This window comes from Zalophus californianus, chromosome 13 (genome assembly GCF_009762305.2).
Source record: "Zalophus californianus isolate mZalCal1 chromosome 13, mZalCal1.pri.v2, whole genome shotgun sequence".
In the NCBI taxonomy this organism is placed as follows: Eukaryota; Metazoa; Chordata; class Mammalia; order Carnivora; family Otariidae; genus Zalophus; species Zalophus californianus.
Window position 1 is genome coordinate 81,403,511 of NC_045607.1, and position 26,383 is coordinate 81,429,893.

At 41.1% G+C, this 26,383-nt stretch overlaps 1 protein-coding gene across 8 annotated transcripts in view; it reads left to right on the plus strand.

Annotated features, from left to right (window-relative positions):
• CEMIP2 (cell migration inducing hyaluronidase 2) overlaps nucleotides 1-26,383 on the plus strand; it is a 102,142-nt gene that overhangs the window by 36,355 nt on the left and 39,404 nt on the right. For 7 of the 8 annotated variants that reach the window (XR_004819511.1, XR_004819512.1, XM_027614975.2 and 4 more), the window contains 9 exons: nucleotides 1,045-1,254; nucleotides 1,540-1,745; nucleotides 2,093-2,162; nucleotides 5,125-5,253; nucleotides 7,961-8,049; nucleotides 13,585-13,716; nucleotides 15,016-15,051; nucleotides 23,335-23,490; nucleotides 25,882-26,059. Coding sequence is in view for 6 of the 8 variants with exons in the window: in XM_027614975.2 (XP_027470776.1) it covers nucleotides 1,045-1,254; nucleotides 1,540-1,745; nucleotides 2,093-2,162; nucleotides 5,125-5,253; nucleotides 7,961-8,049; nucleotides 13,585-13,716; nucleotides 15,016-15,051; nucleotides 23,335-23,490; nucleotides 25,882-26,059 (1,206 nt within the window). In the remaining 2 variants the exon portion in view is untranslated. The remainder of the gene's footprint in view (nucleotides 1-1,044; nucleotides 1,255-1,539; nucleotides 1,746-2,092; nucleotides 2,163-5,124; nucleotides 5,254-7,960; nucleotides 8,050-13,584; nucleotides 13,717-15,015; nucleotides 15,052-23,334; nucleotides 23,491-25,881; nucleotides 26,060-26,383) is intronic. The other variant, XM_035723539.1, reaches the window with a different exon arrangement.

Below are 26,383 nucleotides of genomic sequence, written 5' to 3' on the forward strand. Positions count from 1 at the left end.
CAGCGTTATTCCTTTGTTTTTAGTAGTATGATTAAAAATCCAGTGTTTAAAAATAGAATGCTTAAATTGTGGATCACAGAGATTTTTTTTTTAAGATTTTATTTATTTATTTGACAGAGAAGGACACAGCGAGAGAGGGAACACAAGCAGGGGGAGCGGGAGAGGGAGAAGCAGGCTTCCCGCCAAGCAGGGAGCCCGATGCGGGGCTCGATTCCAGGACCCCGGGATCATGACCTGAGTCGGAGGCAGATACTTAACCATTGAGCCACCCAGGTGCCCCACGGAGAAATTTTTAAAAAGAACTGAAGTAAATAATATTATGTGCTAGAACATTGAGGGAAAATTTACAAATAACTATTTATCAAACTGTGGTGGAGTTCATAGAAATGAGAGAACAAGACTGGAAATGACCAAAATATTTGAACAAATCAAAACACGTTACATATATAGAAATCATTTCTGTGGCCTTTCTGGTTACATTTCCTTTTATTCCTAATTAGAGGTTATTTTTATGGCTCTTGAAAGTACTCACTTATGTTAAGAAGCATTTGCTGGGGTGTCTGGCTGGCTCATTCGGTAGAGCATGTGACTCTTGATCTGAGGGTCGTGAGTTTGAGTCCCATGTTGGGCATGGAGATTACTGAGAAGAAAAAAAAAAGAAGCATTTGCTAAATTAGTAACTGGAGATCCTGGAAAGCCGGGTGCCAAAGAAAAGAAATATTTTAATATGCATTCCCCTTTAGACATTTTCTATTAGAACCGTATTTTTTTGCTACTTGAATATTCCAAAGTGTATCGGTTTGGGGCGCCTGGGTGGCTCAGTTGGTTAAGTGACTGCGTTCGGCTCAGGCCATGATCCTGGAGTCCCGGGATCGAGTCCCGCATCGGGCTCCCTGCTCAGCAGGGAGTCTGCTTCTCCCTCTGACACTCCCCCCTCTCATGCTCTCATTCGCTCTCTCAAATAAATAAATAAATAAAATCTTTAAATAAAAATTAAATGTGACCAAAGTGTATCAGTTTGATTTCGGTTATCTTGTCCTACAGATAAAGAAGAATTTCACTTCTGTCCATCTTTCTTACGTGGAATTGAAACACATGGGTCAGCAGCAGCTGGGGCGGTATCCTGTTCATTTTCACCTGTGTGGAGACGTGGATTACAAGGGGGGGTACAGACACGCGACATTTGTGGATGGCTTATCTATTCATCACAGCTTCTCACGCTGCATCACTGTGCATGGGACAAATGGTCTGCTGGTACGTAGCCTCTCACCACACTGATGCCTATTAACTCTCCTGCGTTGTCACAACCTCTCCATTTGATGTAACTAAGCTCTTGTAACGCATGCCTCCTTTTACTGAGAATTCTGACGTTTTTCTCTATTAAGAGATCGATAACACCTGGCATTTGGCTTTGCCCCTTCAGTTAAGATGAAAACTTCTCTTTGCGTTCTATACCAAGTGTGCCGCATAGATAGCACTTGTCATTTAAACCGCAATCAATCATGTTACCATTGACATTACACACTTGTGTTTTTGCAGATTAAAGACACAATCGGATTTGACACACTGGGTCATTGTTTCTTTTTGGAAGATGGTGTCGAACAGAGAAATACTTTGTTCCACAATCTGGGCCTCCTCACCAAACCTGGCACCCTCCTCCCCACTGATAGGAATAACTCCATGTGCACCACCATGCGAGACAAAGTGTTCGGCAATTATGTCCCTGTGCCCTCCACGGACTGCATGTGAGTAACTGGCAGAGAGAAAAACTCCTATGTGCAGTTCAAGGCCTTTAACTTTTTTTTTTTTTAAGATTTATTTATTTGAGAGAGAGAATGAGATAGAGAGAGAGCATTGGGGGGGGGGTCAGAGGGAGAAGCAGACTCCCTGCTGAGCAGGGAGCCCGATTCGGGACTCGATCCCAAGCCTCCAGGATCATGACCTGAGCCGAAGGCAGTCGCTTAACCAGCTGAGCCACCCGGGTGCCCAAGGCCTTTAACTTTGTGGGGAAGATGTTTTGGGAAGGTTTTTTAGTGGGCAGGATTTTTTTGCTTGAGTCAGGTTTAAGTCACTTTAAAAAAATGCCTTGCAGGGCTGTTTCAACTTTCTGGATTGCTCATCCCAACAATAACCTGATTAGTAATGCAGCTGCAGGCTCGCAGGTAAGTAACATTAAATGCTTTCAGTTGTTTGGTCTTCATGTTTACAAATATTCTGGTGTATATGGATGTAATGTCATGTGTGACAATCTAACTCAAGCACGGCATTGTTTTCTATACTGCTTATTTCATTGAAAGCAGGATATGGTTGAGATTCTTTTTTGTTTCTTCTGCATCATTCATGCCAGTTAGTATTTATGAGTGTGGTAACATGGATGCCAAATGGAGGAAAAGAGGTCGGCTGATGGGTGGGGTTATTGGACCTTCAGAGTGCATTTTTAGTGAATCGTGTGCAATCTTTCTGGCTTCTCGTATTCAAGACATGCATGGCCGAGTGCCTCATCATTTCAGTTTTTAATTTTGATGAACAAAGAAAGCCTTAGCTTTTCTTTATGGGAATGGGTTATTCTGTAGAACATTATGACAGGGGTCATTCTGGTCAAAGTGTATATCCTTTTGTTCAGTGCAGGGATCATACACACTTAGGGGCTTCATCTCCTTGGTAAAGCAGCTAAACTCTGTGCCTTAAATTAACTGTGTGCCTTGAATTATTTCCGAGACATGCATACACACAAGAATAACCTAAGAGAATAAATGGACTATTCTTGGATGGCAGAAATGTCTCCTGGAGAAACTTGGGAGAGATTTACATTTATAGTTGAGTGTGATTTAAAACTGTTAATTTATAATGGAAAAGTGACTCTTGAAGACATTATACTATTATGATTATATCTGTGCTGCAAACAGAAATAGGGGCTTTGTAGCAATGCTTATTCGTATTTATATATTGTGGCTATTAAAATTTTTAAAAGGAAAGAGATACCTAGCATTATTTCCCAGGACCAAGTAGAAGATTAGTGGAAGGGAGTATTTCTTCCAGAAACCTAGGATACGGGCATCACTGGGCGATGGTGGAATTCACTTCTGTGCTTTTCCTTAAAAACATAAAACATAAAATTCTTTTTTTCCCTAGATTTTATTTATTTATTTGAGAGACAGAGAGAGAGACAGAGAGCACAAGTGCGGTGAGGGGCAGAGGGAGAAGCAGGCTCCCCGCTGAGCAGGGAGCCCGATGCGGGACTCGATCCCGTGACCCTGGGATCATGACCTGAGCTGAAGGCAGACGCTTAACACACTGAGTCACCCAGGCGCCCAAAACATGAAATTCTTACTTAACAGGGCAGAGACTTGGACATGTAATCATTTCAGCTTTCCGTCCATTCATTTTTTGACAAATATTTGTTGAGCCTCTACCAAGTTTGTGCTGACTTTCTAATTAGAAGATGAGTTTTGGAGCCAAGATGGCCATGGGTTTGATACACAGCCTTACCCTGGGATCATCGTCTGATCTGTGTTACATTTCAAATGAACACCCAGAGCAGAGGTTCCTTTCAGCTTGTTTCAGAAGTCATGGGTTGAGGATGAAAGCAAATTGCAAATGGTTCATGAAAAAATGTAAGGTGAGGTTGCCAGAAACCCTTCCTGGGGCTCATGTGGGATGAGAAGAAAGCGGGTCTCTCGTTTTCCATTTCATATTCGTTCTTCTTCCTTGTCATTCTGTGAGTGCTTTCTTTTCTTTCTAGAAAAACTGTTCCAGTAAAACTCATGTTTTGGCAAGGGTTTTCCTCCCAAAATAAATCAAACTCTTTCTTCTTGTACGTTTCCACTGCCTTTTACAAAGCTCCCTTTACCTGTTTTGACACCACAGTGTTTAACAGGAAACAGTTGCTACCCCCTTGATGCCCACCCCCCCCAGACTCCATTGCGTCCTGGGAGGGTTTGCTCTACCCTCAGCTTTTAGGGCTGTGGTATGGAGCCTGCAGGTCTTCTACTGTGCTCTGTTTTGTGCCCCAAAGAGTAGAGGAGGCAAAGACGTTTTTTCAGCGTAGTTTGTTTTAAGACCCATCTCTAAACCTATATCATGGAAAAATGTCAAATATTGCATGCATTTTGGTGGGTAGGTATATATGCTTCCCACAGTTCATCTCTCTATGCTTCTAAAAAACTTTGTTACAATGAATGTAATGCCTAATACATATATTTTATTTCTCTATTTCCCATCAAACTATCGATTCTTTGAGAATAGCCTTACTCCACCCCTGGCACAGAGTGGTCACTAAACAAATGTTTGCCAAAAGTGAATCTATAGCATACGTTTTGGACTGTATGTTAAAGTATGAACAACCTATTCAATCAAAGTTCTATTGCTTGAACTCGTTCTTCGCATGGGGCTGGTTTTTAATTAAACCATACAATAAAAAAAAAAAAAAAACCACTTGTCGTGGGGAGTAAGACCATTAATTTTGATTTTTATATCTCATTTTGAGGGTCAAAAATTGTGAAAACTGCTCTGTTAGTGCTGTTAAGGTCAGTAATACTGAAAGTGAACAGACAGGATCCAGACTGAGACAGCATCCTGATTCATGCGTGTGGTGGTTTTTTTTCTTTGGCAAAAATTTGCTTCGGGACAGGAAGGGCATTGGAGTTGTTTGAAAGAAGTCAGTGAGCTCTGCGTGTTGGCGAATAGTTGTTTAATGAATATGACTCATCTATTGATCAGGTTTGGAGGTAAACAGAAAAACACTCATATTGCTAAAAGGCCGTGCTGTCCGAGTCACACGGAAGGAAGGAAGGCTTGTTTGGTTCTAATTCTGCATTAACTTTTGAATGTAGATAATGATGGGAGAAATATATTTTTGAAAATGAGTTTTGGTATCAGCCAATTATTTCTATCCAGTACTGCAAGTAGAATTAAATTTGTTTTTTTTTAAAAAAAGCATGATTATAATGACTTTGAGGGTGCTAGATGAGTGCACAACTTCCATAGTCAATTCTGAGCCCGAAACAATGAAAAATTAGTGTTGAAAAGAGTCAGTTTGCTTACGAAGCACTTAGTTCATTGAGCATGTTTCCTAGAGTGGCTTTATAAAGTAAGGCTTTAATGATCCTGCCCTTTTAATGACAGGATGCTGGAATATGGTATTTATTCCACAAGGAACCTACGGGAGAATCCAGTGGATTGCAGCTCTTAGCAAAACCAGAACTCACTCCGTTGGGTATATTTTATAACAACAGGGTCCATTCAAGTTTTAAGGTAGGTTCCTAGGTTTTAACAAAATCGGTTCATGTGATTTCCAGGGTGAAGGATGGAATGCTGAGAAATACAAGTGAGAAATGTCAGTTTTCGGTAAAACTTGTCATCAGAAAAAGTAATTTGTGATTAAAAAAACAGACCCATAACCCTTCCACATTCAGGATTATGTACGGTATCCCATTTATACACGCACAGGCATATCCACCAACACAGTGCATGTGCATGCGATCTGAATAATTATAATGATGCACTTGAGCCCTGCGTCTTTGTCCCCTCCCTGGTTCCTCCCCTCCCTCCCTCTCACCTTCTTTTCAATGGTTAATATCATGTTTTGGGGATGTACACATTAGATAAGAAGCACACTTTCTTCTCTCAGTTCACAGTGTCGGTAGAACTTCCTCTTGGGCATTTAATCCTAATTATGTAGTAGAATATTATTTATGGTATTTGACCTAACTTAAAATGATGCAGATAAGTAAACAGAAGGCCACTTAGGAAGTCCAGTTTCCACGATATTTAGCATTCATCCCCACCCTCGAGTGATAACTTATATTTGCCTCATTTTGTATCACAAGGCACTTTGATATTTTCTTTTTTTTTTTTTTTAAGATTTTATTTATTTATTCATGAGAGACAGAGAGAGAGAGAGAGAGGCAGAGGGAGAAGCAGGCTCCCAAGGCGCAGGGAGCCCGATGTGGGACTCGATCCCAGGACGCTGGGATCATGACCTGAGCCGAAGGCAGACGCTTAACCATCTGAGCCACCCAGGCGCCCAAGGCACTTTGATATTTTCATTTATATGTTACAGTGCCCAGATTCTTTACCCTGATGTGATCCACATCAAAGTTCAATTAATACTTCCCATTTCCGATACTGAGAGGATCCTTTAAAAACCTAAGTGTGCTGTAGTTTGATGAGTGGAATCACTTGAAGACTTGAGAGAGCAAAAAACGTTAGTCAGAATTATGTTTTTTGTGAGCTGAGTAGCTGATTAAAGCTAATCATTGTTGAGAGTACCATTTCAAAGTGGAAATCCTCAAAATTTTCTAATTATGTGATATAAAAAACATCTCATTCTAATTAATTTTTTAATGTCATATGCCATGAGGACATGTAATAATCTATTAATTATAAGAATATGAGGCCTAAATTATGAGTAGATGATTAGGTTTTAACTTGTTTAATTTTGGGCTGACTGTCCAGAATGGTACTTTATAGCCAAGGGAAACTGAACCCTGGGAGTCCTCTGAGAGTAACCTGTCATCTTTGGATCGGTGGTAAATACAGCAACACTGACCCCTTCTGCTGTGGTTGCTCACGCCCCCCAAATCTGTATCTAGTCCAGGTCTGTCACGTCTGTCTGAGCACCAACCGAGTACCATCTGGATGTCTCAGGGACATATAAGTAACATGTGTTCAAAACTAAAAATTCCTATTTTTATCTTCAGACCCATTCCCCTAGCTCTGTTTCACTGAATGAAACCACTGGTTTCCCCATTGCCCAAACTTAGAAACATATGAATCTTTATCACTCCCTTTCCCTCACCCTTAGACATTTTGTTAATTCCTAAAGCATATCATACCTCGTAAAGAAGTCTCGCTCGATCCATTTTCCCCCATTGACTAGGCTGGCACAGGTCTAGGTCACCTTAGTTTTTCTTCTGGATTATCGAGGTCATGTCTTACCTTATCTCTTATCTCTCTTTTTGTCCCTTTCTTTTTTTAAATTTTTATTTATTTATTTATTTTAAATTCAATTTAAGTAACATAGAGTGTATTATTCATTTCAGAGGTAGAATTTAGTGATTCATCAGTTGCATGTAACACGCAGTGCTCATTCCATCACGTGCCCTCCTAAATACCCATCCCCCAGTTACCCCGTTTTTGTCCCCTTCTAATCCATTATCCATCCTGTTGGCTAGAGCATTCCTTCTTAACGTACAGTTAATTACATTGCCTTTGTTAAAAGTCCCGTTGAATTGATTCTAATGTATCGACTCTGTGTTGTCCACCATTTGCTTCTCTTTAGCCTTCTTCCTTGCCTTTCCTCCCTCCCTGTGTTTCCTGTGAGTCCATCTGAGACTTTCTTCTCAGATGTGCCATGCTCTCCCTCGCCTCCAGGCTTTTTGTACAAATGACACCCGTGAGTACGTTCTTCTGGGCTCTTCAGCTGCTTCCCATGCAGTCCCCGCCCTTCATCCCAACCCATTCCTTTCTGCGGCTGTGTCCTCCCCGTCCTTCCTGTTTCAGCTTTAGGAGGTCACTGCTTTGTGGGGACCTCGCCTGCATCCTGTGTCTCCCACCTATGAGAAAGATCTCATTTGGTGCCTCTCTTCTGTGTTGCTCAAGCACCGTCTGCTTCCTTCATCATATGCTTATCACACTGGATTTGTTTATTTAATTGCACATCTTCCTGCTAGTTTATGTGTCAGCAACAGCAAAGGCAATGGCTTTCTTGTTAATGTATAATGCTTGGTGCCTCCCATAAGGTAGGCACTAAATAAATATTTGTTGAATGACTAAGTAAAATTATACTAAGTAAAATATCCAGAAAAGTAATTGTTTTCATAAAACCTTTGCTGTTTGTTCCTTTCGCCTCTTTTTGGTGGATGTGAGAAGCTACAACTAATTTTCATGAATCCTTATATATGTGTAGATGGATTCTTTAGGACTCATATTCATTTCGGTCCATTATTATATTTTCCAGGCTGGCTTGTTTATTGACAAAGGTGTCAAAACAACCAACGCTAGTGTGGCAGACCCAAGGGAGTACCTCTGTTTGGATAACAGTGCAAGGTAGGGCTCATCCTTGGACCTCACGCTCCAGCCGTATCTCGCCAAAGCAAAACTTCCTGAGTTAAGCCATTGTGCTCACCTCTCCACTAACACATTTATTATTTTTATTTAATTAATTATTCAATTTATTTTTTAAAAAGGTTTTATTTATTTCAGAGAGAGAGCACAGGAGAGCTTGAGTGGGGTGAGGGGCAGAGGGAGAAGCAGGCTCCCCGCTGAGCAGGGGGCCGGATCCGGGGTTCGATCCTGGGACTCCAGGATTGTGACCTGAGCCAAAGGCAGATGCTCAACCAACTGAGCCACCCAGGTGCCCCTCTGCTAACACATTTAAACTGAAGTTTTCAAAGTTTGCAGGAGGGCATTGGGAAAATATTTTTTTTTTTTTGCTGTTCTAAGTCCTGTGGCTGGTGTGTTTATTTTAAAATCTTACTGAGATGCCAAAGAAGTCAGTACTTTCTCCATTTTTTTCACAGTTCTAAATGATCTTAGAGAGAGACGCAGAATGAGAAAGAAAAAGGAGAGAGAGATATGGAAAATAGGGTCTACATTTGGCCTAAAGTAGAGCATGATTCCTTGAAAAAACGAACTAAGATGTTTTAGTGTTGTTCCTGAAAACAAGGCGTGTAGAATTTATTGTTAGTGGTCAAAATGGAGCATTGCATTGCATGTATTTCACAGGGAAAGGTCTTGAACTTGATGAGCAAGCTAGTTTGGTTCAGTTGTCTGTAGGCTCAGAGTCCCATCATTGCTGGGCTCTATGTTACTCTCTTTTATAACCGCAAAATGTGGTTGGAATAGGGAGAACATTTCAACAAAGTTCTCTTCTGTGCTGAATAAGAGCCAAAATAAATAACGTGTCTCCAGTGGAAATAAGAGTTTCTGGAAAAGAGATAGCAACTTAAAGTCCTATTCAGCAGAAACTGCATACGTGTTATTTTCCCGATACTTCAAGTTGACTGACATCCGGTTTTGAAAGCGTGCTAGCTTTAATAGGCTCTGTTGATAGACATTTAAGAAAAAGATACCAGGCCCAGTTGTTCAGGAGGGAATAAGATAAGAGCCACACTGTGGGTTGGTGAGTGCATTTAAGTGCGAGGCAGGGTTCTTGCAACACAGTAATAAAGCATGAGATCAGGAGAAAACTGGGCAAAGTACAGTTAGTAAAATTACTCATCAGGATTCCTTAAAGGTCAAGTTGAGCCTGAAATATCTTCAGGCAACGATCAGATGGCATTTGAGAAGCCAGGAAACTATGGACATGATTTAAATAAAACACAAGTTACCAGACACCTAATAGCCGAGTGAGATATGAAATAGAGAAAGAGGAGATGAACTTAAAAAAGAAAAAGGAGCATAGAGATGACAACCAATGATGAACCAAGAAGAGAATAGTAACTGGCAAAACAAAGAAATCTTTGCTGGCAGGACACTCCTGCTTTTTTAAGAGTTTATTTTAACTGGTAGAACTAGTAGTGTGTACTTTACTTAGCATTAACAGAAAGATCCTTAAACACAACACAGTTGACTCTCTTCCCTGCCCTAAAAAATGATATGTGAGTGTATGAGTGGGTGGATGAGAATATATATTTCAGAATTCATCAGAATTCTGAATTAGACTTGACAATAAAACAGTTTATCCATAATGGCTTGAGTTCTTTACCGGGTATGGGTATATGATATTATAATGATGGTAGTTTTTTCTCTGCTCTTCATTATTTCTCTTGCCAGTTTATAAATGCACACATATTGGGAATTAGACTCCATTTGGAATTTGTTATTGAAAAGAACGGATTATAGAAGATGAGTAACAAGACATTTGGCAGCTGGTATATACATTTAATTTTGTATAAACTAATGTGTAGACTATGCCCACATGCATTCATGCAGTCCAGACATGAGTGAAAATGATAAAACTCTAACACAATGAGTAATAAGCCAGCCCATGAATTAAACATCAGGCTCTTGGGATCCAGAAGATATTTAGTCTGTTCAACAAAGGGGAAGTTGACTCACCAGTTAATCAGATGAGCCTTTCCTTGTGTCTTCAAGATGTGAAATGACAGGCATCCAAAGATGGGAAATTTTAACCGAAGAAAACTCTTGGTTTGAGATTGGGACATTTCATCCAAAGGAATGAAAGAGCATGAAAACCAACTAGTACTTAAAGCCATGGACAATTAAGGGAGGTTGGAAAGCATGCTGAAAGCTCATGAATGAGGATGATAAAAATTGGGAAAGATAGCTATCATCTACACATCAAGTAGGAAAGAGGCTGAAAATAAAGAGTATCCAAGCAAGTGGTCAGCAGTTGATTTATATGGATAGGAATTTCAGAAAAGGGGCGCCTGAGTGGCTCAGTCGTTAAGTGTCTACCTTCGGCTCAGGTCATGATCCCAGGGTCCTGGGATCGAGCCCCGCATCAGGCTCCCTGCTCCGCGGGAAGCCTGCTTCTCCCTCTCCCACTCCCCCTGCTTGTGTTCCCTCTCATGCTATGTCTCTCTCTGTCAAATAAATAAATAAAATCTTAAAAAAAAAAAAAAAAAGAATTTCAGAAAAGACAAGATGGCGGCAGCAGTGTTGCCTTATGATACTTTCTTTTTTTTTGCCTGCTTTTAGAACATTGTATAGTTTTCTTTCCAGAACTCTTCCGTCTGCTTGATATTATGTAATGACTGCGAATCTGTTTTCCAGCAAGCACAATGCCAGAGAGTGGGTGATGGCCTAGAGTCAGACTTTTCACCCCTTAGGTCAGAGCTATTTAGTGTAATGGGTCATATACACAGTCGAAGGGCGGATATAACGCTTGCCAGATTGGTCTCCTGTGGTCCATTGTCTACAATCCTTTCACCAAGTAGCAGCTAGTGACCAGTTTAAAAAAAAAAAAAAGTGAAATCTAGTTGTATCATTTCCTTGCTTCCCTGTTTCTGAAGACTGTCTGTCACATCTATCTGTCTGTCTTTCTATTTATCCACCTACTTTTTTTTTTTTTTCCACCTACTTTTTTGAGGTATGATTACCATGTAACTGTGCATATTTAATGTATATACCTCGGGGAGTTTGGGGATAGGTATACACCCATGAAACCATCACCACTGTCAGGGTCATAGACCTAGCCATCACCTCCCAAAGTTTTCTCTCACACCCTTTATCATTTTATTTTATTTTATTTTTTAAAAAGTTATTATTTATTTATTTATTTTTTTAAAAAGATTTTATTTATTTGTCAGAGAGAGAGACAGAGCACAAGCAAGGGGAGAGGCAGAGGCAGAGGGAGAGGCAGAGGCAGAGGGAGAAGCAGGCTCCCTGCTGAGCAGGGAGCCCGATGTGGGACTCGATCCCAGGACCCCGGGACCATGACCTGAGCCAAAGGCAGGTGCTTAACCGACTGAGCCACCCAGGCGTCCCTCCTTTATCATTTTAAAAATTTAAGAATATTTTTTATGTATCTGTGGTAAGAGCATTTACCCTAAGTTCTACACTCTGAGCAAATGTTAAGTGCACAATAGAAGATTATTAGCTATGGGCACCAGGCTGTATGGTAGATCCTTAGAATTTATTTATTTTGCATAGGGGCGCCTGGATGGCTCAGTCAGTTAAGCATCTGACTTGATTTCGGCTCAGGTCATGATCTCAGTGTCATGAGATCGAGCCCTGTGTGGGGCTCTTGCTGAGCATGGAGACTGCTTGAGATTTCTCTCTCTCCCTCTCCCTCTGCCCCGCCCAGCCTTGGCGCATGCGCACGCGCTCTCTCAAAAAAAAAAAAGAATTTGTTTGTCTTGCGGAAGTAAAACTTTGTACCCTTTGGCCATCACCTGCCCGTATCCTGCTCCCCCCCAGGCCCTCACAGCCTTAGTCTATGCTCCGCTTTTCCCACTGCATTTAGAATAAAGAATCACATCCTTGCCTGGCACATGCTCAGCTCTCTATCCTCTGCCCCATGCTTTTTCTTTATCTTCTTCTTTTTAAAGGTTTTATTTATTTGAGAGAGAGAGAGAGAGCACAAGCAGGGGGAGTGGGAGAGGGAGAAGCAGCCTCCCCCCTGAGTAGGGAGTTGGATGCGTGACTCGATCCCAGGACCCTGGGATCATGACCTGAGCAGAAGGCAGATGCTTAACCGACCGTGGCTCGGCGCCCCTGCCCGATGCTTTTTACTCTCCAGCCAACTTGCTTGTTCTCCGAATGTGCCAAGCTCAGCCACGCCTAAGGATCTTTGCACTTGCTGTTCTCTGGTTTCTTCTCCTATCACAGTACCTACTGTGTGCCAGCAACCAAGGTAGTGGCATTTGAGCGAATGGTATTTGCTGACTGCGTGTTTGGAAAATCTCAAACTTTTGGGACGCCTGGGTGGCGCAGTTCGTTGGGCATCTGCCTTTGGCTCAGGTCATGATCCCAGGGTCCCAGGATCGAGTCCCACATCAGGCTCCTTGCTCAGCAGGGAGTTTGCTTCTCTCTCTGCCTGCCGCTCCCCCTGCTTGTGTGCTTTCTCTCTCTGACAAATAAATAAACAAAATCTTAAAAAAAAAAAGAAAATCTCAAACTGCTGAATTGGTTTTTCAAAAGCTATCTAGTTGTTTCTCTCCCCCCACCCCAAGCTTTGTAAGATTAAGATAGAAATGATCTTTAAAAAAAAAAAAAATAGGTGACCTTATGGAATTATTTATTCAATTTGTTATAGGGGACAGTTTTTGACACCAATTTTTTGACCTTTTTATTAAGGTCCTTGTAAGTGTTCTAGAAGGAAGAGAATAAACAAGGTAAAATTCAGTCTCTGTAATGAATAAGTTAATTAAATACAATCTGTCTTAAATTTAGTCGTGTTTAAGATCTTGAACAGTTTTATCTCTGTATCTAAAACATTTCACCAGCACACAACTCAAATACTATTCTAGTTCACATATATGTATGTTGAAATATCTGATGAATTTATTCAGTATGTTTTTTTAAATTTTTTTAAAGATTTTATTTATTTATTTGAGAGAGAGAGAATGAGAGAGAGACAGCATGAGAGGGAGGAGGGTCAGAGGGAGAAGCAGACTCCCCGCTGAGCAGGGAGCCAGATGAGGGACTCAATCCCGGGACTCCAGGATCATGACCCGAGCCCAAGGCAGTCAGTCGTTCAACCAACTGAGCCACCCAGGCACCCCTCAGTATGTTTATATTAGTATCACGTGCTTAAGTATTTGTGAAAACATACCAGATTTCCTGGTCTGAGGGTTTGTTTGTTTGTTTGTTTTGAAATGGTTTTAGTGTTTAGAATGTTCTGCAGTATCCCATTCTATAATATAAGTTGATTTAAAAAAATAACTAAGAATTCATGAAAGTAGTTCTCTGGGATCTTATGTAAGTAAACGTAAACTTTTTTTCAATATCTGAAATATAAATAATGAATTTGTAAGTTGTGCCTTAAGATTTTGTTTGTTTGTTTTGGTCAAATATAAATCCTGCCTTTTGACACTTAAGCTTAAAATTGTAAATAGTTGGTTTCCTGTGCCTTTTTAAAAAGTTCTTTTTTTTTTTTTTTTTTTTAACCCCAAGGTTTAGGCCTCATCAGGATGCAGACCCTGAAAAGCCACGTGTTGCTGCTTTAATTGACAGGCTCATTTCTTTTAAAAATAATGACAATGGAGCTTGGGTCAGAGGGGGAGACATTGTCGTTCAGAATTCAGCGTACGTATTCTCTGCAAAGTCATTATCTGATAACACCGATGTATGTATGATTTTATTTATTTATTTTGGATGTATTTATTTTTTAAGGCTATCAAAAAAAAACCCCAGTGTACTAAAAGTACAGTGATAGTTTCTGGAATTCTATTAGTATTATTATTACTTTTAAGTTTATTTTTAATAATCTCTACACTCAACGTGGGGCTCGAACTCACAACCCTGAGATCAAGAGTTGCATGCTCTTCTGACTGAGCCAGCCAGGTGCCCCTGGAATCATATTATTATTACTAATAGGGTGAGCTCTGAGGAAGTACGCTCGTGCTCACAGACTGCAAATGTTTGGAATTCTGCTGCTTTTATTGGAATTGAACTTGTCTGGTGACATGAGAGTTTTTTGATGAGATTGAACAGAAACTGGGGATTTAATTTGATAGAACAAACATGGTCTATGTCAGAGAGCTAAATAAAGATTTTGAAACTACCTGGGTTTTTTTCCTTTCCTTTTGGAAACTCAGAAGTTTTTCTGATGCTCTTCCACTGCCATTCAAAACAAAAGTTGTGAATTCCACTTTAATAAGTCTGTTGACTTATGTCTTAACATGACTTGAGGCAGTAGGCATCTCACTTTTTTCCCACTTGTATAATTTTAGGAGAAGTCTTGATGTACGTTGAGCTAAGAGTTGGTGTTCAAGAGTCTAGAAAAACATGTTTTTTTCTGGCTAGCACTGATGTTAGTTAGCTCCTTGGCATTTTACTGTCACCTCTGACTTTCATCGTGCAAAAAATTAATTTTGTATTCAGTCTGGAGAAGTAGCTTGGGCATTAGTGTTGAAGATTTTAAAGAGGATACCATGATCTAATTGTTTTCCAAAATAATTATAAAAGTAACAATGACAGCCCACACTGCAGCCTGCTTGCTCTGTGCCAGGCACTGTCCTAAAGGGGTGGGATTCATTAGGATGTTTAATGCCCCTGAGTATCCGATGAGGAGGGTTATGTTATTGCTTCAACTTCTAGGTGAACAGACTGACGGAGAGTCAGGTCAAGTCACTTGCCCAAGGTCACGCAGGGTCACGCAGGGTCACGTAGCCGGTAATCGGCAAAGCCAAGATTTGAACCGGGTGCCTTCACTGTGGAGTCTGTGCTTTTAGCTACTGGGAAGTGAAATGGCTTTCTGTGGTCTTGGAGAGTAAACATTATTGGAACCTTCTACATTTCCTAGAACTTGAATCCTGAGAGAACTTATCTCTTGTTACATGAGGTGGTAAATCAAGTGTTCTTTTATTCTCTTTTCTTTTCTAGATTTGCAGATAATGGAATAGGACTGACCTTTGCCAGGTTTGTAGTCACTTTAAAAATACTTCCTTGATTATTTTAAAGCTGTAAGGTATCATAGCCTGGGTTTTTTGTTTTTGTTTTTGTTTGATCAGACGTAGGAATGTTATATCATTATCTTAGCATTAAAAAAAACCAAAACAGCACCCACTTCCTGATACCACTAGAGGGCCAAAAATACATTTTTCTTAATTGAATTCGTACCAAAGTTGGAGGTTAATATAGCTGGAATTCCGTAGAAAGGTAGGTCTGTCAAATTTTTTGTTTAGACAAAAACACTTGAGGGACGCCTGGGTGACTCAGTCGGTTGAGCATCTGCCTTCAGCTCAGATCATGATCCCGGCGTCCTGGGATCGAGCCCTCAGTCGGGCTCCCTGCTCGGTGGGGACCCTGCTTTCCCTCTGCCTCTGCCACTCCCCCTGCTTGTGCTCTCTCTCTCTCTCTGATAAATAAATAAATAAAATCTTTTTTACAATTTTTTATTGTTATGTTAATCACCATACATTACGTCATTAGTTTTTGATGTAGTGTTCCATGATTCATTGTTTGCGCATAACACCCAGTGTTCCACGCAGACTGTGCCCTCTTTAATACCCATCACCAGGCTAACCCATCCCTCCAGCCCCCTCCCCTCTAGAACCCTCAGTTTGTTTTTCAGAGTCCATCGTCTCTCATGGTTCATCTCCCCCTGCGACTTACTCCCCTTCATTCTTCCCCTCCTGCTATCTTCTTCTTTTTCTTTTTCCTTAACATATATTGCATTATTTGTTTCAGAAGTACAGATCTGTGATTCAACAGTCTTGCACAATTCACAGCGCTCACCATAGCACATACCCTCCCCCATGTCTATCACCCAGCCACCCCATCCCTCCCACCCCCCACCACTCCAGCAACCCTCAGTTTGTTTCCTGAGATTAAGAATTCCTCATATCAGTGAGGTCATATGATACATGTCTTTCTCAGATTGACTTATTTCACTCAGCATGACACCCTCCAGTTCCATCCACGTCGTTGCAAATGGCAAGATCTCATTCCTTTTGATGGCTGCATAATATTCCATCGTGTATATATACCACATCTTCTTTATCCATTCATCTGTCGATGGACATCTTGGCTCTTTCCACAGTTTGGCTATTGTGGACATTGCTGCTATAAACATTGGGGTGCACGTACCCCTTCGGATCCCTACATTTGTATCTTTGTGGTAAATACCCAGGAGTGCAATTGCTGGATCGTATGGTAGCTCTATTTTCAACTGTTTGAGGAACCTCCATACTGTTTTCCAGAGGGGTTGCACCAGCTTGCATTCCCACCAACAGTGGAGGAGGGTTCCCCTTTCTCCACATCATCCCCGCTGACATCTGTTGTTTCCTGACTTGTTAATTTTAGCCATTCTGACGGGTGTGAGGTGGTATCTCATGGAGGTTTTGATTTGGATTTCCCTGATGCCAAGCGATGTTGAGCACTTTTTCATGTGTCTGTTGGCCATTTGGATGTCTTCTTTGGAAAAATGTCTGTTCATGTCTTCTGCCCATTTCTTGATTGGATTATTTGTTCTTTGGGTGTTGACTTTGATAAGTTCTTTATAGATTTTGGATACTAGCCCTTTATCTGATATGTCATTTGCAAATATCTTCTCCCATTCTGTCGGTTGTCTTTTGGTTTTGTGGATTGTTTCTTTTGCTGTGCAAAAGCTTTTTATCTTGATGAAATCCCAATAGTTCATTTTTGCCCTGACTTCCCTTGCCTTTGGCGATGTTTCTAGGAAGAAGTTGCTGTGGCTGAGGTCGAAGAGGTTGCTGCCTGTGTTCTCCTTTAGGATTTTGATGGACTCCTGTCTCACGTTTAGGTCTTTCAACCATTTGGAGTCTATTTTTGTGTGTGGTGTAAGGAAATGGTCCAGTTTCATTCTTCTGCCTGTGGCTGTCCAATTTTTCCAGCACCATTTGTTGAAGAGACTGTCTTTTTTCCATTGGACATTCTTTCCTGCTTTGTCAAGGATGAGTTGACCATAGAGTTGAGGGTCCATTTCTGTGCTCTCGATTCTGTTCCATTGATCTATGTGTCTGTTTTTCTGCCAGTACTATACTGTCTTGATGATGACAGCTTTGTAATAGAGCTGGAAGTCCGGAATTGTGATGCCGCCAGCTTTGCTTTTCTTTTTCAACATTCTTCTGGCTATTCGGGGTCTCTTCTGGTTCCATACAAATTTTAGGATTCTTTGTTCCATTTCTTTGAAAAAAAGTGGATGGTATTTTGATGGGGATTGCATTGAATGTGTAGATTGCTCTAGGTAGCATTGGCATCTTCACAATGTTTGTTCTTCCAATCCATGAGCATGGGACGTTTTTCCATTTCTTTGTGTCTTCTTCAATTTCTTTAATGAGTATTTTATAGTTTTCTGAGTACAGATCCTTTGCCTCTTTGGTTAAATTTATTCCTGGGTATCTTACGGTTTTGGGTGCAATTGTAAATGGGATCGACGCCTTGATTGGTCTCTCTTCTGTCTTGTTGGTGGTGTATAGGAATGCCACTGATTTCTGTGCACTGATTTTATATCCTGCCACTTTACTGAATTCCTGTATGAGTTCTAGCAGTTTTGGGGTGGAGTCTTTTGGGTTTTCCACATACAGTATCATATCATCTGCAAAGAGTGAGAGTTTGACTTCCTCTTTGCCGATTTGGATGCCTTTGATTTCTTTTTGTTGTCTGATTGCTGTGGCTAGGACTTCTAATACTATGTTGAATAGCAGTGGTGAGAGTGGACATCCCTGCCGCGTTCCTGACCTTAGGGGAAAAGCTCTCAGCTTTTCTCCATTGAGAATGATAATCGCTGTAGGTTTTTCATAGATGGCTTTTATGATATTGAGGTATGTACCGTCTATCCCTATACTCTGAAGAGTTTTGATCAAGAAAGGATGCTGTACTTTTGTCAAATGCTTTTTCTGCATCTATTGAGAGGATCATATGATTCTTGTTCTCTCTTTTGTTAATGTATCGTATCACGTTGATTGATTTGCGGATGTTGAACCAGCCTTGCAGCCCAGGGATAAATCCCACTTGGTCGTGGTGAATAATCCTTTTAATGTACTGTTGGATCCTATTGGCTAGTATTTTGGTGAGAATTTTTGCATCCATGTTCATCAAGGATATTGGTCTGTAATTCTCCTTTTTGATGGGGTCTTTGTCTGGTTTTGGGATCAAGGTAATGGTGGCCTCATAAAATGAGTTTGGAAATTTTCCTTCCATTTCTATTTTTTGGAACAGTTTCAGGAGAATAGGTATTCATTCTTCTTGAAATGTCTGATAGAATTCCCCTGGGAAGCCGTCTGGCCCTGGGCTTTTGTTTGTTGAGAGATTTTTGATGACTGCTTCAATTTCCTTAGTGGTTATAGGTCTGTTCAGGTTTTCTATTTCTTCCTGGTTCAATTTTGGTAGTTGATACATCTCTAGGAATGCACCCATTTCTTCCAGGTTATCTAATCTGCTGGCATAGAGTTGCTCATAGTATGTTCTTATAATTGTTTGTATTCCTTGGGGTTTGGTTGTGCTCTCTCCTCTTTCATTCATGATTTTGTTGATTTGGGTCATTTCTCTTTTCTTTTTGATAAGTCTGGCCAGGGGTTTATCAATCTTGTTAATTCTTTCAAAGAACCAGCTCCTAGTTTCGTTGATCTGTTCTCCTGTCCTTTTGGTTTCTATTTCATTGATTTCTGCTCTGATCTTGATTATTTCTCTTCTCCTGCTGGGTTTAGGCTTTCTTTGCTGTTCTTTCTCCAGCTCCTTTAGGTGTAGGGTTAGGTTGTGTATTTGAGACCTTTCTTGTTTCTTGAGAAAGGCTTGTATTGCTATATACTTTCCTCTCAGGACTGCCTTTGCTGTATCCCAAAGGTTTTGAACAGTTGTGTTTTCATTTTCATTGGTTTCCATGAATTTTTTTAATTCTTCTTTAATTTCCTGGGTGACCCATTCATTCTTTAGTAGGATGCTCTTTAGCCTCCATGTATTTGAGTTCCTTCCAACTTTCCTCTTGTGATTGAGTTCTAGTTTCAAAGCATTGTGGTCTGAAAATATGCAGGGAATAATGCCAGTCTTTTGGTACTGAGTGAGACCTGATTTGTGACCTAGGATGTGATCAATTCTGGAGAATGTTCCATGGGCACTAGAGAAGAATGGGTATTCTGTTGCTTTGGGATGGAATGTTCTGAATATGTCTGTGAAGTCCATTTGGTCCAGTGTGTCATTTAAAGTCTTTGTTCCCTTGTGGATCTTTTGCTTAGATGATCTGTCCATTTCGGTCGGGGGGTATTAAAGTCCCCCACTATTACTGTATTGTTGTCAATGTGTTTCTTTGCTTTTGTTATTAATTGCCTTATATAATTGGCTGCTCCCATGTTAGAGGCATAGATATTTACAATTGTTAGATATTCTTGTTGGATAGACCCTTTAAGTAAGATATAATGTCCTTCTTCATCTCTTATTACAGTCTTTGTTTTAAAATCTAATTTGTCTGATATAAGGATTGCCACCCCAGCTTTCTTTTGGTGTCCATTGGCATGGTAAATGGTTTTCCACCCCCTCACTTTCAATCTGGGGGTGTCTCTGGGTCTAAAATGAGTCTCTTGCAGACAGCATATTGATGGGTCTTGTTTTTTAATCCAATCTGATAGCCTGTGTCTTTTGATTGGGGCATTTAGCCCATTTACATTCAGGGTAACTGTTGAAAGGTATGAATTTAGTGCCATTGTATTGCCTGTAAGGTGACTGTGACTGTATATTGTCTGTGTTTCTTTCTGGTCTATCCTGCTTTTAGGCTCTCTCTTTGCTTAGAGGACCCCTCTCAATATTTCTTGTAGGGGTGGTTTCGTGTTTGCAAATTCCTTTAGTTTTTGTTTGTCCTGGAAGCTTTTTATCTCTCCCTGAATTTTCAATGAGAGCCTAGCTGGATATAGTATTCTTGGCTGCATATTTTTCTCGTTTAGTGCTCTGAAAATATCATGCCAGTCCTTTCTGGCCTGCCAGGTCTCCGTGGATAGGTCTGTTGCCACTCTACTATTTCTACCATTGTAGGTTACAGATCTCTTCTCCCGAGCTGCTTTCAGGATTTTCTCTTTGTCTCTGAGACTCGTAAGTTTTACTATTAGATGTCGGGGTGTTGACCTATTTTTATTGATTTTGAGAGGGGTTCTCTGTGCCTCCTGGATTTTGATGCCTGTTTCCTTCCTCACATTAGGGAAGTTCTCTGCTATTATTTGCTCCAATATACTTTCTGCCCCTCTCTCTCTTTCTTCTTCTTCTGGGATCCCAATTATTCTAATGTTGTTTCGTCTTATAGTATCACTTATCTCTCGAATTCTGCCCTCGTGATCCAGTAGTTGTTTCTCTCTCTTTTTCTCAGCCTCTTTATTTTCCATCATTTGGTCTTCTATATCGCTGATTCTCTCTTCTGCCTCATTTATCCTAGCAGTTAGTGCCCCCATTTTTGATTGCACCTCATCAGTAGCCTTTTTGATTTTGACTTGGTTAGATTTGAGTTCTTTTATTTCTCCAGAAAGGGTTTCTCTAATAACTTCCACGCTTTTTTCAAGCCCAGCTAGTATCTTTAAAGTCATGATTCTGAACTCTAGGTCCGACATCGTACTAATGTCCGTATTGAGTAGGTCCCTGGCTGACGGTACTGCCTCTTATTCTTTTTTCTGAGGTGATTTTTTTCATCTTGTCATTTTGTCCAGAGGAGAATAGATGAATGAGAACAAAATGCTAACAGGTTAACAATGTCCCCAGTAAATATACTCTATACAAATCAGAAAGATCTGAAACCAGGGGTAAAGAAAGGGAAAGAAAGCAAAAAGAAAGAGAAAAGAAAGAAGAAAAAGAAAAAGATAAAAAGAAAAACAGGACAATACAAAAAAAACAGAATATGATCAAATATGATCAGGCTAGTGCTTAGATCAGTGCCACACACTAGATTTTGGGCGTATTTTGGTCTGTTAGAAAAAAGTGCCTCCTAAAATTTTAAAGGAAGAAAGACTTATATATGTACAAAATAAGGGTTGATACAATGAAGGGATGGAAGATGACTGTATAAGATGAAAATTATAAAAGATTTTATAAAAGGAATTGATAAGATAGAAGTTGTTTGAAAAAAGAAGAAGATTAAAAAAAAAGGGAGAGAATGTGATCAGGCAGGAGACTAGAACAAAGCCATACACTAGTGATTTAGGGTATATTTTGATCTGTTAGAAGAAACTGTATCTCAAAATTTTGAAGAGAGAACAACTTATATATATATGCCAAAAATAAAGGTAACTACTATGAAGGGATAAAATATGACTCTAAAAATGAAAAATAAAAAATGTTTTTTTAAAAAAGAGATTGAGGGCGTCTGGGTGGCTCAGATGGTTAAGCATCTGCCTTCAGCTCAGGTCATGATCCCGGGGTCCTGGGATCGAGTCCTGCATCGGGCTCCCTGCTCCTTGGGAGCCTGCTTCTCCCTTTGCCCGTCTCTCTCTCTGTCTCTCATGAATAAATAAATAAAAATTTAAAAAAAATAAAAAAAAATAAAAAGATTGATAAGATGTTGGTTCAAAAAGGGAAAAATAAAAATAAAAAAAAAACAGTTAAAAAAATTAACTTTGAAAAACTAATGAATGATGGTAAAAAAAGCCATGAATTCTATGTGCAGTATTCCCCTAGCGCTGGAGTTCTCCCGTTCTCCTTGATCGGTAAACTTGGTCTTGGCTTGCTGGCTGTTCGTGCTGATCTTCTGGGGGAGGGGCCTGTTGCCGTGGTTCCCAAATGTCTTTGCCGGAGGTGGAATTGTCCCGCCCTTGTCGGTCAGGGCTAAGCAAGCTGCTCCGGTTTGCTCTCAGGAGCTTTTGTTCCCTGCAACCTCTCCGTACAGCTTTGGAGGACCAGGGCGAAAATGGTGGCCTCCCAATCTCCACCCGGAGGAGCTGAGAATTCGGGGCCCCGCTCCTCAGTGCACCCCCAGAGAAAAGCAGTCACTCCTGTCTCCTCGGTCTCTGGCTGCACTCCGCGCTCACCCGGCCTGTGACCGAGCATTTCTATCTCTGGCACCCGACCCCCTGTAGAGTCTCCAAACCCAGCAGATCCCTGCGGTGCGCTCCCGCGCCGCTCCTCCCAGGGGAGGAAGGGGAGTCTCCCCGGGTCTGCCGATTGTTGGGTCCCTTCCAGTAAGTGGTCGCTTCTCTGTTCGGAGAGTTGTTGCTACTCTCCTCTTTGATCTCCTGTTGAGTTCGTAGGTGTTCAGAATGGTTTGATCCCTGTTCAGCTGAATTCCTGAGACCAGACGAAATCCAGGTCTCCTACTCCTCTGCCATCTTGCTCCGCCCTGCCATAAATAAATAAAATCTTAAAAAAAAAAAAGAAGAAGACACTCGCGAGGAAGGGAATAACTGTTGGGAACATATTAAGTAACTTCTTTCTTAGAAGCTGGTCTAACTTTGCAGTCATCTTTCAGACCTGACCTTGTCATGTGACATCTTTGTCTCTGGAGAACCGTTATTTGGGCTGTTGTCATAACTGTGCTTGCCCTCGAAATTGTTACTTTCTGGGCAAGTTCATTCTTCCGGGTGCAGTGCTGTTGCTTGAGCCTAAACTAATCCATTGTTGATGCTGAATGCAGTTTTGTTTGTTTACCCCGCAAACTACGTATTGATTTCTATGAGGTATGTTCACAGTTTAGAAGGACTTTCTGATGACTTGATAATATGTATTCCGGGGGCGCCTGGGTGGCTCAGTTGGTTAAGCGACTGTCTTTGGCTCAGGTCATGATCCTGGAGTTCCGGGATCGAGTCCCGCATTGGGCTCCCTGCTCAGCAGGGAGTCTGCTTCTCCCTCTGGCCCTCCTCCTTCTCATGCTCTCTGTCTCTCATTCTCTGTCTCTCAAATAAATAAAAAAAATCTTAAAAAAAAAAGATAATATGTATTTGAAGAAGCTCCTGGCTATTTTGAAAACTTTCAGCTTTTTCAGCTATAGCTTGCCTTTTTTTTTTTAAGATTTTATTTATTTATTTGTCAGAGAGAGAGAGAGCACATGCAGGGGGAGTGGCAGGCAGAGGGAGTGGGAGAAGCATGCTCCCCGCTGAGCAGGGAGCCCGAAGCGGGACTCAATCCCAGGACCCTGGGATCATGACCCGAGCCAAAGGCAGACGCCCAACCGACTGAGCCACCCAGGGGTCCCCAGCTATCGCTTGCCTTTATCTGAGGGTCAATTTAAATCTCCTGGAGAGGGGAGGGTAATAATTATACTCGTTTTCACAGCGATGGAAGCTTCCCAAGTGATGAAGGCTCTAGCCAGGAGGTGTCCGAATCTCTCTTTGTTGGGGAGAGCAGGAATTACGGCTTCCAGGGTGGTCAGAACAAGTATGTGGGTACTGGAGGAATAGACCAGAAGCCCCGGACCCTGCCTCGGAACAGGTAAGCATTGCTTAGCAGCAGACTGTTACATTTGAACAGTAAATGAAAACCTAACCCTTTACGGAAGTTTCTGTAGTAATCCTGGGTGGATTTATATAATTATTATATAATAATCCTGGGTGACACTTTTCCCACCTTATCTAATTACCACTATTATTATTTTTGGTATCATTGCTCTTACTGTTGTGTAATCTTCTGGAATTCTGGAGCATGAACAATCAAACGCTTTATAGATTTCATTATCAATTGTTTAACAAAGGAAGCTATCTCGTTTTTCATTTCTTGCGTGAGGCCTTATATAAGCTGCTGCTTTTTTTGTTTTCTTCTTTCTTGAGCCACAGAAAGTTGGCCAAATTGTAAACTATGACGAGGTCACTTTTGCCTCAATTTGTGAGGTTGGCTTGCAGAAATAGCCACTGGAGAAAGGAAATAACCTATTGAAACGAGTCCTAGAAAATAAGAGTGGGTAGAAGCCAAAGCTGACTCAAACCGTAACCATGGCCATATAATTACCAGTGTTTCAGTTGTATGGAGGAGATTATTGGCATATTTTCTGTCAAAATAATCGCAGAGTCATTAAAATAGTACTTACCCCCAGAAAGGTTGTTCAGAGCTTTTAGGGAACTATTAACTAAGTAATCCATACCTTAGTTCTGAGACAAAGTTTGGAATTGTCCTCATTTTCCTGGTGAGAAAAACAACTCATGTTCTAAAGGTCTCACGTTAGAGCTACTGCCAGAACTCATCAAGCAGCGATTCCCTTAAAGTTGGGCACCGTATGTGGCTGTTAAGGCCGGGACAGGTCGGGGGCAGGGGGCGGGGGGATGGACCTAACGGGCTGCTAGCTTTGAGGGCCAAACGGGCTTTACTGGCTTCTGGCAAAGAGTGAGTTTGGTTCCACTCCCCCTGTGCTTGTCGTTGGGAAATCTTGAATGCCATTATAAGCTACACTCTGTGTAGCCCTCCTGTTAGCCAGACTATGTGGAAGCCACTGGGACAGAAACTTCATGGAGTTTTAATAGCTAACATTTATTAAATGCTGACAATGTGTCAGGCCCCGTCCTAAATACTTCATTCTTCGCTTAATCCTTGCAAAGCCCAATGAGGGTAGGTACTGTCATTATCCTCCTTTACAAATGAGGAGCTTACTAAAAGTGGCTGTGGTGGGATTCAGATCCTGTGAGTTTGCCTTCAGCATGGTGCCTGTCACAGTGAAACTGTAGCTGTCTCTTCTGATGTGTAACGAAAAATGGCCTTGTTGGTTGGCATATGGTGGGAGTATGATGGTGGCCAACTCCATTCTTTTATTTTACGTTAGCCTGCAGTTTCTTTTTCTTTCTCTCTTTTTTTAATTGAAGTATAGTTGACTTATAGTATTATGTTTCAGGTGTGCAAAATTCTGACTCGACAATCATATACATTATGTGGCCTCCAGTTTTATTTCAAAATGCTTACTGCTTCTTTGCGAAGGAGGATTTTCCAAAACAAAGACTCCTCATTGGTCAATGGATCCATTCTTTATTTTACTGGGTCTTGACAACTTTTTCTATGAGAAGAGAACCATTTTGGGATCTATCCTTAGAAATATAGCAAGATGCATAGATTTTTTAGCCAGACTATTTCATTTCCTCGCTAGCATGTACGCTTTTACTGTAAAACACTGCCAAGTTGTAAACTAAAGTTGCTGTAGAAATCCTTGGCAGTGCCGTTAAAGAATTTAACAGGGTAGACACCTAAGGGATCCAGAATATTATGGGTTTTGTACCTTAATTATGATTAATGATATATGATTAGTAGGTTAAGGAACTTGTGTTTGAACAGAAAGGAGGAAAATGAATAAACTGAATTTCTCACTTCAGCCAGCCCCTTTGACGTAGTAAGCCTTGAGGATTTACACTTTTGTACTTTTAAGTGTATCATTTCATCTTACTACTATCATTTAGTGGCTTGAAAGGAGGTTCTCTCTGTGAAAGCACAGATTTGTCTTTTGTTCTCCTGCCAGAGATTTTAGAACCAAAATGAAAGTGTATGCGTTCCCAAATAAAAGGTCTGTCTTAACTGGGTTGATTCAAGGCAGTAAAAGTCACATCTTCAGAGGGGCCTCCATTCTGTCCCAAACAGCATGTCTCTCACCCCCAATCTGTCGTAGTACCGTGTCTCACTGTCCCCACAGCCCTTACTATCTGAAATTATCCGTTGTTTTTCCCTTTGCCTCTCCCACTGCAGTGTATGTTTCGTTTGAACAGGGATCTTATCTTGGTACCACTGGATCCTAGAATTGTGCTTAGTGTGTTCGGGAGATTCAACAGTGTTTATAAAACAAATGTGTGAGTGAAGTGCCGATACAGGGAGGGGCCCATGTGCATTAAACAAAATCTTGTATTTCAACAGGACGTTCCCCATTAGAGGCTTTCAGATTTATGACGGACCCATTCATCTAACCAGGTGTACTTTCAAAAAATACGTGCCCACCCCAGATAGGTACACCAGTGCTATTGGCTTCCTTGTGAAGAATCCCTGGCAGATAACTCCCAGGAATAACATCTCCCTCGTGAAGTTTGGTCCACATGTAAGTATGTCCTTACCGTACCCATGTGGTGACCGTGGCCGGGGTGGGGTGGGGCGGGGGGCGGGGCGGGCGGAGGATAGCTCATTCCCAAAGACAAAAACACAAAGTATTTGTACTGAGTCTTTACAACTGGGAGGAGAAGTAGATGCCAGAGAGACTCCTCATTCCGTGCACGCTGTCCTGTTGAGTTCAAGTTGAGAACAGAAGTCCCATGTGACCTGAGGTATTTTTGACCTTCAAGTGATACCTCAGAAGGGACTGTGGCTTAAAGTGATGACATGGGCATGGGTATGGGAGAGTTTCAGAGGAACGGCAGGACATAGG